Raw genomic sequence first — 16,003 nt, 5'->3', positions numbered from 1 at the left:
CCAGGTCATTTAGACACTAATTCTCGATATTATCGAATTCATTGACTGACACAATTTAACATAATTTATCGTTTGACACAATTCAACCCCGGGCACAAAAATAAATAAATAAATAAATTAGTGTCATTACAGTTTCACATGAAAGTATCTTTGACAGTATTTAATAAGGTAAATGTCACTTTTGTTTTAATTTGATACCATGTTAATTACAATAACACAATGTTTCTTAAAGGGACATTAAACTACAATTTTTACTTTTGTGATTCAGATAGAGCATACAATTTTAAACAATTCCCCAATTTACTTTTGTTAGATTTTTTTATATTGTTGTATCCTTTGTTGAAAAGCAGGGAGGTAAGCTCAGGAGCATGCATGTGTCTACAACACTATGGGGCCTATTTATCAACCGCCTGTTGGACATGATCCGATCAGCGGATCATGTCCGACAGACATCGCTGAATGCGGAGAGCAATACCCTCTCTGCATTCATCATTGCACTAGCAGCTTTTGTGAACTGCTGGTGCAACGCCGCCCCCTGCAGATTCTCGGCCGCTAGCAGGGGTTGTCATTCAACCCGATTGCATTTGTTCGCCTCCTCAGAGCACGTGAACAGGTTATGGAGCAGCGGTCTTTAGACCGCTGCTTCATAACTGGCGTTTCTGGCGATCCTGAAGGCTCGCCAGAAACACGGGGCTTAAAGCTCCATACGTAGCTTGATAGATAGGCCCCTAAATGGCAGCAGTTTTGCAAACATGTTATACATCAGCAAGAGCACTAGATGGCAGCAGTTTTTCCTGCCATGTAGTTACTTGGCATGTGGACGCTACATATATAGATATCTCTTCAACAAAAAATAACATGAGAACAAAGCAAACTTGATAATAAAAGTAAATTAGAAAGTTATTTAAAATTGTATGTTCTGAATCATGAAAGAAAACATTTAGATTTAATGCACCATTAATATATCTAACAGAAGCTATACCAGTGGTGAGGTTTGAGTTATTTCTTTGTGGTTTGCCATCATGATATAGATCTACACAAGCCAAACATTAGGTTATCTGAGCTTGCACAGGTTGTGTGCTGGTTTTTCTAATATTTTTTTTTGTGTTGACTAATGACTCACTAATGCACAATACTAATAGCAATAATTGCTTGAGGCCACTGAGGTACTATAGAGTATAGTTGTGAAAAACACTGCTGACTGTAGAGGAAATGAAAATCAGAAAGCAATTTAGTGTTTTTATTTACTGGTAAATCAAGATCTATATTTTGGACACACCACATCTACAATCAATAAAAAAAAACTAATTTAATCTAAAAGTTTTCTTAATTGTTGTAAATGTACCTCACCAAAAATAGCTTTTAAAATTACTAAGACCTGTACTGACAAACCAAAATTTGTCACATCAGTACAGCTAATCACAAGTTACACAACCAACCTAGTTTTCTTATCCTCTAGGGGGAGTAAATAGTTTAAAACTTTTTGCATACAACTAAGAAACTCTTCTGTAGTAGCAGGTAAATGAAATGTTGTGCATTTAAGAAGTTGTGAATTCCATGCACCATTCCATAATTAGGAAAAATGTCATTTAAAATATAATAACACCTAGAGTGTATATGAACTAAAACGCTTACATTTCTTAATTTACACAGGCTGATTAATAAAGTGCAATGTTTTCCGAAAATCAAACTCTAAAACAATTTGTTTTTTATTTTATTAATTCTGAAGAAATATAATGAGTAAAAATGAGTAAAATATGAGTAAAAAAATTGTCATTTTCATTATATTACATCTAATGTTGTTACAGCAACATGGTTAGGCAGTTGGTTTCTCTCTCTCTCTTTTCAGTGTAAAGCAATTGTGCTAATCCACCTTAAATAAACAAAGGGGAGAGAGGCTGCAAGAGAGGGGCGGGGCTGGAACTAAATGATGGTCAAAGGAAGAGGGATGCAGATCTGTCACTGGAGAAGTTGTTTTACAATATGCTGAAATACCAGTTTGCACACTTATGACATTTAACAATTAAGTTGCATTGCAATAAATAATACCTTTTAATCATATGTTAGGATTTGTTACAGTATTTGTTGCTAATAATAATAATGTTTCAAGACAATTTGAACAGCAGTATATAATCAAAATGGAATCAGAATCGTCTGTCATATAATGCTTTTACTTAGGCAAAGCTATATAAATGACATTATTAATCTGCAGTATGACCATAAATGCTACGCCCATTCACTTGATATAATTACTGTAAATGTTAAAGAGCTGGACTGCTACAGAAATACTAGCGAGCAACTACAAAGGGGTGTGAATAATTTCTAGATTGCTAGGTAGGTTGATATTTATATGAAAACAGCATTATGGAGATTAATATGACATTATTTAAACATAAATAACTAGACTTCTTCCTTGTACTAGGTTTATGATGTGACACCCTTGACTGATTGATAACCAATGTTTGTTATTATTTTCCATATTAATAAAATATATTTAAAAAAAAGTAATTTTACACATTAGCAAATTAAAGACAATCATATTTCCTGCTCATCAAAATATCATTTTGTAAAATGTTTAACTCCTTCTCACATTTCCTCATACATTATGTTTATCTAAGTATATGTAACTTTCCAAGGTGCTTAAATATCACTCGACTAAAAGATTGTTGCAGGAAAGTTTTACTTCCTATTACTTTGCTAGTTTTTTTTCATATATGGTAAACGTCTAATAAACATGAATACTTTGTAGACTTTTTTTTAATGAAGTTTGCAAACCCTAATAAAAAGAGCCAATGTGTTAAATATAAGTAGCTAGAGTACTTAGAATATACTTGAAAGAAAGTTGCAGGTTTTTGTTTCATATTTCAGCTATAATCCTTAGACACTTGATACACATCTAATAGACGGGTACATGCACTATAGATATTCACAATCAGTGGTCAGACTTTGCACTGTAACAGTTGCAGCAGGACAAACTGACCTCATGTCAGGTGGGAGTGAGAAGGGGTTAACATGTGAAAGGTTTGCTCAGTTGCCGTGGCAGTGTTTACTCCTCCCTCTCCTTCCTATGTGCTTCTGTGTGTGTCAGTGTGTGAGCTCAGCCTGCCTCTGTGCAGCAGTCCTTCCCCTCACACTGCTCCCTGTTATTCTGGCTATTGTGTGTAATCTCTACGCAGCCGACTCACTGTAATCAAGAAGATTAGAGATTCTTGCGCGCCCGGAAATCCCAATTCCCCCTTTACACCCCCTCATCTAACTCAGCTATCTTATTCTGCTATTTTTAAAGTCCCTCCGTTTAACTCCTGTGCCCTCCTCCTGCTCTCCAATGCCATTCAGCCTTATTTACTATTTCCGTCCCCTTTCTGATCCCATTATCCAAGCCCTGCTTGCTGCTCTCCTCCCCCTCTCATCATGTCTCTCCTCCTCCTCCTCCTCTGTCTCTCTCCCAGGACGTCGGCTGATCCGGGGCTGCCAGGGAAGTGCTTGGGGCTGCAGGAAGAGAGCTGGAGCTCCGGCGGTGGCCTGGCTGGTGTTATTTTGTATTAAAATGAGGAGGAGGAAGAAGAAGCAGCAAGAGCAGCAGCAGCAGCAACAGCAGCAGGCAGAGCAGCATCCTTAATAGCAAGAGCAATAATAAGCAAGAGTGCAGGGAACGGCGGCAGCAGCAGCAGGAGGAGGAGGAGTGATGAGTCAATACAACTAATAATTTAATGGGGACACAAACGCAGAGAGAGAGAGAGAGAAGCAAGGCGGCTCTGGACAAACAAACATACACACTCTCAATGATACAATCCTGCCTGTGTAACATACAGCAACAGCCACCACACCGGCCTGGGAAACCACATATAAACCAAAACAACAACAAGTATTTATTATATTCGTGCCTATTGTTTACTAATGCATGACAGCAAGAGAATAAACCTAGGACTGTGAAGTATTTTTTTATTTTTATTTTGCAAAACTACTGATCAGTTTTGATATCAAAAGAATTACCTTTTATTTCCTCTTCGTACTTGAAACAGTGAGCAAGCCTATGGTACTTTTCTGTCTTTTTAATTGATTTTTTCCCCCCCTTTGGCTTGCACCCCTCTTATCTTGCATGATACCTACATGGAAAGCAAGCACAGCAATCCTTGCTATTTTTCAGCCTCCAAATATTGCAAAGTAGATGGATGACAGGTGTGCATTGCTTTCCTTTATGTTTAGTTTTTTTCTAAAATCTATTCTTCAGTAAAGTTTAAAGCCTATTGTGTCAGGGCTGGAAGCTGTCACTGCTGCTGATTGACATTGACAGCTACACTTTTTGGGGCATTATTACTTTTTTTGCCCTCTGTTCTTTTTATCTCTGCGAAGATAACTCCTGGTGTTCTCTGTTGTCACTATGTCGTGTTTATACTTCATTTTATCAAGAAAATCCAGCTTCTCGGACCCAACTCCTGGCAGAACTATCCAAGCTGCTGCAGGTTACTGCTTCCACTATTAATTATTTTTTATGCCAGGTTATTAGTGTGTATATATCTTTTTTGTATCAGTTTCCTTATCACGTCAGTCTTTCCTCCCCTTTTTTATTTGTTTTTCTGTTTTGCTGTGCTGTAATTGCACATTGTGTTCATGCTTATACCTTGACGTTGATTTTTAGTACTCCCCCCCCCCCCCCAAAGAGAAGCAAATTAATAAATATACAAACATAAAAAAAACACTACTTTCAAGGGAAGTTATCTTCAGGTCTGCCACTAAAAAGGACACAAGAAAATACCACACGTGAACTTCTTAAGAAACCAACTACTAAGAGGCTGTGCTCTTTACAGTTTTATGTGCTGTTTAGTTTTGAAGTGGTAAGTAGCGTTTTATGCCATTTATCTTCCTTTAATTGCTGATTGTGCATTTGGATTGATGTCACAGTTGATAGAGTTATCAGATAGCACTTTGCTTCTTTGTCTCTTTAAAAGGTCAAGGGGAAACCCTGGCTGGGACTGTTACAGTCACACGGAGTGGAAGGTGAATCAGCTGCTCTAATATAGGGCTGCAAGTTTACTCTGTCCTGAGTCTCAGGAGATTTCCTAGGGATGCTTCACAACATTGCCTGTCATTGATCCTTTTTTTTTTTTTTTTTTTTTTTTTTTTTATGGACTGTATGCCTTATTTTATACTGAGTCTCTGTGTATGTATGTACATGTGTGTATATATATATATATATATATATATATATATATATATATATATTATTCATTTATTTATTATACACAGTTGGTAAAACAGATAAACATTTACTAACTGGAATCATTTTTTCATGTTATTTTAAAGAAATATATATGGTGGTGTACATAAGCTTTATTTTCATGTGTGTTCCTGCATAATATAATAGTTTATTATTATTATTATTATTATTATTATTATATACCAGGTTAGCTGTTAAAGTGGTTATTGCTATTACCTGCTGTAAACTGCTGTAAATGGTATGACTGTCATTAAATGTAATTTATTAAGTCATATAATATTTTTTTCTGGCCCTATAATGGAAACTTTTTTGTCACTTTTAGAACACATTAATTGTTCTGCTTAGAAAGGGATATAATTGTATTATTAAATTGCAAATGTGCTTAATCTACCTAGATTATTAAAAAAAACATGAGAAGGTGACAGTGTGCAGTAAAATCTGTTACAGTGCAATGTAAAATAATGTTGACTTCACGTGTTTTTGCTGTGTTAATGAGTAAAAGGAAGCATCATTTTTTCTGACCCCTTTTGCAGCTAATGGGTTAAGAAATAAGCTCTGGCTGACAAGGATAACTACAGATAATAGTTACAGCATTGTGCTGTCATTGTGGGCAAGCTGTGCTTGCTGTTGCTCATCATTATTTGTAACTGAGATCTTGGTGAACTTTAGCCTTGGGCATAGTGTTTAAATAAGTAAATTAGATGTTTTATATGCATTTGAATTCTCTTTTGACAGGCACATTTAGAATTGAAAACTCTACTAACCATTGTATATGGAAAGTCAAGTTTTCGCAGATGAATTATTAGTACAGTAAATGAACATTTTCATCTGTAAACTTTCAGCAAATAAAATATTTGATATACACTCTTCATGAATAACATCTGAATCTTGCCATTTTTCAAAATTGCATTTGTTTAAAACTATGAGATATGAACCAAGGTGTGAAAATTATGCTATTTTCATGTGCTGATATTGGACATTATCAAGTATGTATCTCCTTAATTGCCATTCTTGTTAGTTTGAAGTAAACATAGTTTAATTGTTGACATACAGATTTATTTAGGTAGCAATGTGTCAAGATGCTTAATACTAATGCTCAGCTATATATTTTTTAAATGATTTTTTACTTTTTTATTTGTATTTTTATATATAGTGTTATGTTTTTCAGCCAAAAAAGTTATAGATTATTTTTAATGTATTTATAAATGTCACAAAATCTACTTTTGTAAAGTAGTTTAAATAAAATAATCCTTTTACAGTATATCATTATGATTTATACTATTATAGAATGCAATCTAAGCTGTAGAAAAAGGAACACATATAGTTTTCACACTACTCCATGTGTTTTATTTTTCTTTTTCTAGAACTGTCCAAACATTTATAGCAATGCTTTCAGATGCATAACTCAGAAGTATATAAACTAGAAGTTGTAGCACACTGACTAACATTTGTATATGTTTTAGTTTGTTTGTTTGGGGGTTTTTTTTTTTAAAAAAAGCTCTATAGTGCATTGTTATCCTGGTAGAATAATGGTGATTTATAATTGCTATTCTTATTAGTAATAATATTAAATTACATTACAAAATATTTGTTTTATGTAATTCAAAGCTGTAATCATACATTCTATTATAACTGTAATTTAATTTTGTGGCAGAAAGTGTTCCCCTTTACTATAAGCATAAGAGGGGTACCATTTTGGTTTTCACTTGTCCTTTTATGACATAAATGTAAATCCGACTCTGCATTTGAAATCATCAGCATCCTTTTTCATTTCTTTAGCTATACAAATACAATGTTATTCATAACTTGTTCATAAGTGCATTCCATAAAGCTAGTTTACAATGGAGCAAGCTTGAAGACCACAATAAAGCATAGCTTAGGTAGCCTTGAAAAGGTTAAAGCCAATTCACACTGAATGATACTGGTATTATGATATTGATATCATTTATCAACAATAGTTTCTTTCATGTTTTTTTTTTTTATCACAAACCATTAAAAATGTAACTGTGTTGTGTTTAACTTCTTTTTCAGTGTCAATCACTCATATTTGTCTGTCATAGTCTAGTCATTATGCAAAAGTTCAAGTTTCACAAATGATCACTGTTTGATGCTAATGGAAAAAGGGTTGACTTCTGGATTTGTGTTCATGGTAACAATAATAATCATCTAAACTATGTGTCTACTTAATTATAAGTGTGTATGTGTGTATATATATATATATATATATATATATATATATATATATATATATATGTTTGTGTGTGTTTACCCAAGTGTAAACACATACACACATATAAAAATTTGCGTGTTTTTTGTGTGTGTGTTTACACAAGTGTGATTGGTGATCATAAGCATTTTGGTACAAAAGACCAGCATGCATCATAGATTTATAAATACTTATGTGTGTTGTTTTTTTTTTTTTTAATTGTGCCAGGTGATCCTTAGAGGCGGGACTGAGCATGGATCATTCGAACGAGACAACTCAGGGGATAGAACATTCAGAAATGTCTAACAATGTAAACGATTCAATGGGTACAGCAGCCAAAATAGCCCGCCTTGAGCAGAATGGGAGTCCTCTAGGAAGAGGAAGACTTGGAAGCACAGGAGGAAAAATGCAAGGAGTGCCCCTAAGACAATCTGCCCATATGATGAGGACAAATATCAGAAAAGGTAACATTCTTCAAATATTTCATAAATCAAATTTACCATTTAAAGTGGTTCTGTCTTTGTAATTAGCCTTTTTTTTTCTTTTTTTTTAAATCTTAAAGATACTAGAAGTTGTAACACTTGTGTGCTGAGTGTTTAAAGTAATTTTGATGTGCTATACATAGACTTAAACTTTTTTATTTCTTTTATTAAAATTTATGTTTTTTTTTTCTTTTTTTAACTTACTTCAAAAGCAAGGTGCCTTTTTAAATCAGGTATGTCGTGAAATACCAGTCTGACATTTTTCCCAGTCTTTTAAAATAGTTTTATATATGCAAATAAACAAGCATTCCTTATACTTGTTATTGCAACTGCTGTGCTGGTGAAATATACTTAGCAAAATAGAAAAATGAGCCCGTTCTTTTATAATGCCATTAGTATAGATGCATCATTTGTCTTTAAGCTTTGGAATGCAATGTGCATTATTTTCAGACAACTGATAATTTCATGTACAAAGTTGAAGGCAGTGGAATTTCATTGTATTCAATGTGTAACATTTTATCATACAATCCTTCATTTTGCATTCTGTTTGGTGAAAACAAAGCATATATTGATCCTAAAAATGAACAGACACAGCAGTTGGTATTGTTAGATCTTTATCTATTAAAATGGAAAAACAGCACTTCAGCAAATTCTTTGGCCTCTGTTCATGATTACCCTATTTATTGATTGTTTGCCAAGAATGTATGCATCTTAAGAAAGCCAGGGTAAGAGCATTAAAAATATAATTTATTATGGCTTCTCTGAGTGCATTAATATTGTACTGAGAACTGAACCAATGCTGTATAAAAGGACTTTCTGACGCCTGCAAACATATAAGTTCTATAAATTCCTAAATAGGAGATTTCAGCTGTCTCTGGTATTATGCGATATTTGCACAGCAAACTTTAATGCCAGGACAGTTTCAGACAAAGATTCTACAGACTTCGCTGCTCCTTATGGCAGACGTGTTGTTTACATAGACTCATAAACCTTCAGCAAAGTCTCTAATAGTGCCTTCAGGTTGGAATCATCTTATATTTTTAGCTCTGAGCATTGACCAATGCAAAACAGTTATAAAGTTGCTGCACTGAGTGGGCTGGCCATATATTAGTTCAGGACAGATCTGCAACAGAGGAGTGCTGTTTTTGTTAGCTGCCAGAGTAAGATAGTAATTGCCTCAATATTGATGCAACACAGTTATTTAATATATGATTAATAATACCATTTGCATCATATGTGTGTATATCTGTATGTATATGTATGTGGATGTGTGTGTATATGTGTATATATATATATATATATATATATATATATATATATATATATATATATATATGTGTGTAACATCTCATAGGAATTTTATGGATGTGAAATGATCTGATGACAAATGCTTAATAAAATATGTGCTATCATTTATGGTAGAAAATAATCTGTGTGCAAGAATTAGTAGATCTGGCAAGGGTCTAATAGTTATTTTGTAATATGTTTTTTTTTTCTCCAAAAATATCCTGATATCTAAGGGACTGCTAAAGCAATAGAACCCTACTTTAAAAAACAGATTTAATAGCTATGATGTAGAAATTAATTTAAGAATTTAAGTTTTAATTTTTTTTTCCTAATCTATTAAAAATTAAGAAGCTATATGTGTTTAAAATGAGAGGCTTCCAGTGGGAAATCTTTCCTCCATATTTAAATTAAAAAAATATTTGCTATTTTTGTCATTACACAAACTTCCACCTTTTTCTGAATAAGTAAATACAAATGGAATTTATTCTGTTACCTGTACTCACTGTATCCCATATCTTCTCTAAATATATGATACGTTGTTAACAATGGTGAAAGCCTGGCGCTAAAATCCACAAGACTAGTAATGTCCCTATTAATATGGTGTGCACACAGTGAAGTGTGCTTGTGTGACTCTCTCCAGCTGTTTGAATGACACTTGGGGTGTCATTGTTCAGAGGGCAGTTCCAATAGAAACGCTACCTTTGTATGACAAATAGTAGTTCCTACGAGTATCGCTGTAATATCTGTTTTCCGGCTCATTTTAAAGATGATGTCCTGTTTGCTTGGAATCAACATCTATGGAGTTCTTAGTTTTAACCCTCACATTTAATCTACAATGTAATTCTTCTTGTATTTGATGAGCATGTTTACTTGAATGAACATTGTACCTGGTAAGAAAACTTTAGATATGTTACAGAAGGTACATTAGTTCTTTAGTTGTCTTTTTATTTATTTATTTTCTCGGCACTCAGCATTTGATTTAATTATATTTTTATGCTTCCGAAAGGATTAAATAGCTCTTATTACATATTGCTAGAAGTCCACATATCAGAGTAAAATACAAACAAGTCATTTAAACATAGCATGTGAATTGATGAGAAGTGTTCTGGAATTATAGGTGTATATATATGTGTTGTATTTGCTACTGGTTTTGTCTTAGTCTTTAGCTGGTTCCGCTGAGTTTTCATGTTGCAATACCAGTAGTAAGAACGCATTAATTAGAAAACCAAACTTCTTATTTATTTATTGTTTTGTATTATTTTCAGCAGTTTAATGGAATGGGAAGAATAATTTATTAGCTATATTTAAAAACAGTATTTTGATTATTGAACTTTTAACGTAATAGTAAGCAGTTCCTGTTGAGTGTTGTTAGTACATAAAAAGGTATATGTGTATGTTTTTTATATATATATATATGTGTGTGTGTGTGTGTGTGCATTTTTTTGTAAACAACATTTTTCCCCCTTTTTTTGTATTTTTATATAGGTATAATGTTCATAAATGTTTATATTATATATCTGATATTTTTTTTCTTTATGTATATATAGGAAACATGCTTCCAGTTTTCTGTGTAGTGGAACATTATGAAAATTTCATTGAGTATGATTGCAAAGAGGAGCATGCAGAATTTGTATTGGTTAGGAAGGACATGCTTTTTAACCAGTTGATTGAAATGGCTTTGCTGTCTCTTGGATATTCTCACAGTGCAGCTGCCCAGGCCAAAGGTAAATATGAAAACATACTAAGAAAAATGTTTCTGTTGTCGCTTTTGAAGAATTTTGTAAGAAAATAGTTTAACTATGCTACTTTTTCAATTACCGAATTACTAGCATAAGGATCCAGGAAAACAAAATTGTGCATGTCCTAATAGATGGAACATTAAGTCCAATTTTATTTATCAAGAAAATAAAATCTAGATTTTTTTTTTTTAATTAATTTTCTTTTTTCTGTTTTTTTTTTGTTGTTTATTTTTTCTATTCTCTTATCTAGTATGACATATATGTATATTTCTAATTACAGTTAATCTGATTTTTGCATGGTAAATTGTCTTGGGGAAAAAAGTAAAAGCTTGTTTTATGTATTTGTCATTTTTTGTGTGATTTCCTTGTGAATAGTATTAACATGTTGTTTTTCATTAAATTGTGTTGTACTACTCCAATTTTGAGAAACAAGTTATTGGGGACATTTTGTCACGTGCAGATTTTTTTTGTATGACTTTACAGTTCCAATTTTTTTCTCCTCTCTCTGGAGCAGGGTTAATCCAAGTTGGAAAATGGAATCCTGTCCCTCTCTCCTGTGTGACAGATGCTCCCGATGCTACTGTAGCAGACATGCTTCAAGACGTCTTTCATGTGGTCACACTGAAAATACAGCTACACAGGTGAGTCAGAGCGCAGTGCAAACAAAACTTTACTACGTGGTTGCTTATCTTCGTCAGATGGGTTTCACTACCTTTATTACTTTGTTAAATTCTTGATTCAAGAGATTGATTTGCAGTGCATTTCAGACCTGTCTGGCTGTTAAGAGGTTAAAGCAAATGTAGCACTTGTTCTCATTTTTGTTTTAGGATTTTGAGATCAAAGTTGAAAGTCATTGAAGAATCATTTTCATGTTTCCTGTCCTTGATGACATTGTATTTAAATTTTTCTATATATGAGTTACATTTAGCCAATTAATTGAATGCATGCATTACAAATAGGTATTTTACATAAAATGTACTTAACAGGAAAATATTTTTGCATATCCTGTACCATGCCATCTGGGTACATTCTGTAGAAGAATGACTTCACCATTCTTAATGTAATTTGGATTTGTAAGCTTTATATATATTTTTTTTTCTACTTTTTCCCCATAGCAGATTAAAAAAATAAAAAAGTTAACATAAGCCTGGCTCTCATGATCGGTTGTGTGAAAGCATTGCACCTTAAATTGTTTTACCAAGCGCATCAGAGCAAGAAGGTAGAAGTAACATGAAAAAATAGTCGCCACATGCAGCTGATGTATAATTCATGCATCAATACAGCAGATGTGTTGTATAAAGTAATTAACTAATCGGAACAATCAGGAGACCGAGAGCAATCTCCAGATGCATCTGCTTGATGCGCAAAATGAAATCTGTCTGTCTTAAAGGAATGTTGTGCTGTAGGATGCAATCTTGTAATAATCCCTTCTTTAATCTGTCTCTGATAGTTGCCCTAAACTCGAAGACTTGCCACCTGAGCAGTGGTCCCACATAACTGTAAGAAACGCTTTAAAGGACTTGCTGAAGGATATGAACCAGAGTTCATTGGCTAAGGAATGCCCCCTTTCACAGGTATTGAGCATTGAAATGTAAATATAGTGCAAAGATAGCAACCCAAAACTTGCAGTTATCATCATAATAACAATGTTGTACATGTCTACTTGCTTTTACAGTATATTATAACATATAAAAAACTAATCTAATTTCAAGCAGGATTTTATTAACGATCCTTCATTAGTCCTGCAAAGCAATTGCTATTGTACAACGCAGTTAAATTTATTTAAATGCTGTAAAATGCATTTCTGGAGCCCATGTTACTACAAAAGCCTACACCCAAGCTATGAATTATGCATGCGTTAAAAGGTGAGAAAAAGATTCCCCATGGGAGTCAGAATAATTACAAGCAACACAATTAGAATCCTGTCATATAATCTAATTAAAATATTCTAGTAATAAAATTAAACCATTGAAATCTGGTCTTTAAATACTGATCTTGAATATCTGGAAGGAGGTTTAAAGACGTTAAAAAAAAAAAAAAAAAAGCACTAATGGTGTTATCTTTTCTGTGTGTTAGGTGTTTTTTTTAATGTAACACTAATATATTAGACTAGATTTATTTTCATTAATATCATTACTTTCTGGTGATATCCCTTTCTATTACTCCAGTTATTATAATGTTTGACCATTTTTTGCTTATTTATTTATTTTTTATCTGAATTTGTCATACATTCCAAAGGTTGTTAGAAATTTGCAGCACTTAACAAATCATTATGTTTTGTTAACTCAAACAACCCTCATAGTACTACTCTTGGTAAATGTAGTTTCCTTTACAAAATAGTTTTAAAAAAGTGAGTGAATTCTCTAAGGAATTGGATAAAACTAATTATATTGCAAATTTGTGCTGCCTGTGCAGAGGTATACATTTATGTTTAGATTTTATTTGGGTTTCAAGACAGAACCAAGCCTTTTTATGTATACCTCATGATATTGTTATGCCTTGTGTGTTTTTTTTAAATTAAAATAATTTATCATGTCTCTTAAATGCTTACTGTCCAATTAGCAACCAAATTTGAATAGCTCTCATACGCTTGTTTAGTGCTAAAGATGTTTTGAAAGAGTGATTTTTAATTTTGTTATCCTATTACTATTTTGTATGGCTTTTTGTCTTCAATTCCATGGCTTCTGTTCAATAATTGTTGGACTGGAAATAATCAAAGTTCTATTCACTAGGCGCAAACCATTACAGTTGCGCATTTGCAGAGCTGCCACGTTTGTATCTACTGCACAAACTGGTGGGCGTTTGCTGTAGCTGCTCATGGAGTCTACAGATAGGATTAGTTCCATTTCCTAAATAATACCAACAGCAATAAAATGAAATGATAAAAAGACAACAAATGTTCTAGGAACTAGAAATACAATGCATGGACTGCTTATATGCAGGTAAAATCACAGTTATTGCTATTACAGAGTAGGCAGTGAAAGAAAATCATTTATTTAAAATGCTGAATTGGATTTTTAATGTTGTATATAGTGTTGTTTCTTTGGCTTTCAGTTATAAATGCAAAGGCAACTGATTAAAGAAAGTATTTTATTCTGTTCTTATGTACATTTTTTTTATCATTTTATTTGCAAATGGTTTGCCCATGCTTAATGCAAATTGAGAATTAGTAAAATATATATCTTGGTTTTAGCAAAGTTTTAATAAAAATAGTATAGTTTTTTGCTCCACTGGTTATTTTTATTCTGCAAAAAATATATATATATTTTTCCCTCCCCCCACTCTCACGCACCCTGATATAATTTATAAGCCTTGAGCTAATTTTGACTACTTGATAATAGTTGGCTTTATGTATATTTTCCTTGTTGATTTTCTTTAAATAAGGTCATGACATGCAAAGATACTGTTAATTTTAGAGGCGGTATATTTAATGACTGTTAATTATAAATGGCCTATATTTATTGAGATCTGTTACAAATTAATGTAATGATATTAATTTATCCTGCTCTGTTTTTGGCGGGGGGGGGGGGGACTGCCATGGACATATCCTTTTTTCCGGGATATATATTAATGTATCATGTTTTTTCTTTTTCTCCTGTTATTTATGGACACTTCATAGGCCTGTATATGTGTTTTGATTTGATGAACTAAACAACAAATATAAAATAAAAAAGTGCGCTAATAAAATAGTATAGTTTTAGTCTAATTTAATATGTAATATTAATATATATATATATATATATATATATATATATATGTTTCCTTAAAGAAACATGAGATATTATAATTAGCGCTACAGAATTTGGCGGCACTTTACAAATAAAATGATAATAAAAACAGAATAGATTGAATGACTCTACAAACAGGATATGAGTGGACATGGAAAAGTAATCTCTCTTTGCAAACACTCCAGTCAGCCTTGAACAAATTGCTTTCTAAAGGATTGTCATGGCCAAACGTATACTAGAATTTAATACAATAAGCACTACATGCTTATTATGGTGCACAAATTAAGCCAGCAAATGTTTTTTATTATTGTAAATAAGCAATGCATCATTTAAAATACATTAAACAACTGGATTAAATCAACCATTTCTTATATAAGAAAATAAACCTTTAGTAAATTTAGACTAAGTCCCTCTTTAGATAAATGTTTTCCTGTCCTGTGCATCACACAAAGTTTTGAGTTGTTAGTATGTAATTGTTTATCTTACTCTAATTCACCATTACCAAGCAAAGCTTAGGCAAAAAAATTGTAATCTATTGTGTTTCTCCTATCAAGTGATATATGTTAAAGACAAAAATGTTTTATAAATTACTACAGAGAGTAGTTCACAATAGTAGATTTAACAATTTGTTGTAAAATGTGTATGTATGTGTGTATGTATGTATGTGTGTGTGTGTGTGTGTATGTATGCATATATATATATATATATATATATATATATATATATATATATATATATATATATATATATATATATATATAATGTATGAGTGTGTGTGTATGTATGTATATATGTAAAGTGTGTGTGTGTCCTTCAGCTTCTAACCTGCATCAAATACTTGAATTTCATTGCAGATAAGTGCTGAAGACCCATCTGTTTATCACTACATTTCTAAGCACCTTTTTAAATGCAGTGTTGCATTTGTGCTAAATATCCCATTGTGTCTTGCTATTCATATAGCGATCTATACATTCACTACACAATACATTAGTATCGCATTTCTTTTAACTGGAAAGCTTTAATGGAAGGAAAATTACAGTGCATGCTATAAAACAGTATACCAACAGCTCTCCAGATTATGGCCCAAGCAACTAAGTTCAGAGCAAACTTTCCATTCTTTTGTTAATTGAAATACTTCAGAAAATAACCTGTTTACCTAATGCATTTTTTCATATTATTATTTTCCATATAAAACACATTATGCCCGTTCTGCTAATTGAACATTGCATAGTTCTCTCATATGTATTATCCTTTTTTGTTACACGCGACTTACAGTGGCTAAATGTCTATTAAATTACAAGTAGTACATTATGTGAGATTTAAAGACCTCACTATTTTGAAAA

At 32.6% G+C, this 16,003-nt stretch overlaps 1 protein-coding gene across 3 annotated transcripts in view; it reads left to right on the top strand.

Annotated features, from left to right (window-relative positions):
- Window positions 1-3,125: 3,125 nt before the first annotated feature.
- Window positions 3,126-16,003, top strand: part of SATB1 (SATB homeobox 1) — a 129,418-nt gene continuing 116,540 nt past the window's right edge. For 2 of the 3 annotated variants that reach the window (XM_053714219.1, XM_053714217.1), the window contains exons 1-5: window positions 3,873-4,835; window positions 7,653-7,888; window positions 10,741-10,917; window positions 11,447-11,573; window positions 12,383-12,506. In XM_053714219.1, the coding sequence (XP_053570194.1) occupies window positions 7,678-7,888; window positions 10,741-10,917; window positions 11,447-11,573; window positions 12,383-12,506 (639 nt within the window). In that variant the 5' untranslated portion in view covers window positions 3,873-4,835; window positions 7,653-7,677. The other variant, XM_053714218.1, reaches the window with a different exon arrangement.

This window comes from Bombina bombina, chromosome 5 (genome assembly GCF_027579735.1).
Source record: "Bombina bombina isolate aBomBom1 chromosome 5, aBomBom1.pri, whole genome shotgun sequence".
NCBI lineage: Eukaryota > Metazoa > Chordata > Amphibia > Anura > Bombinatoridae > Bombina > Bombina bombina.
This window is presented reverse-complemented; position numbering and strand designations above follow the sequence as displayed.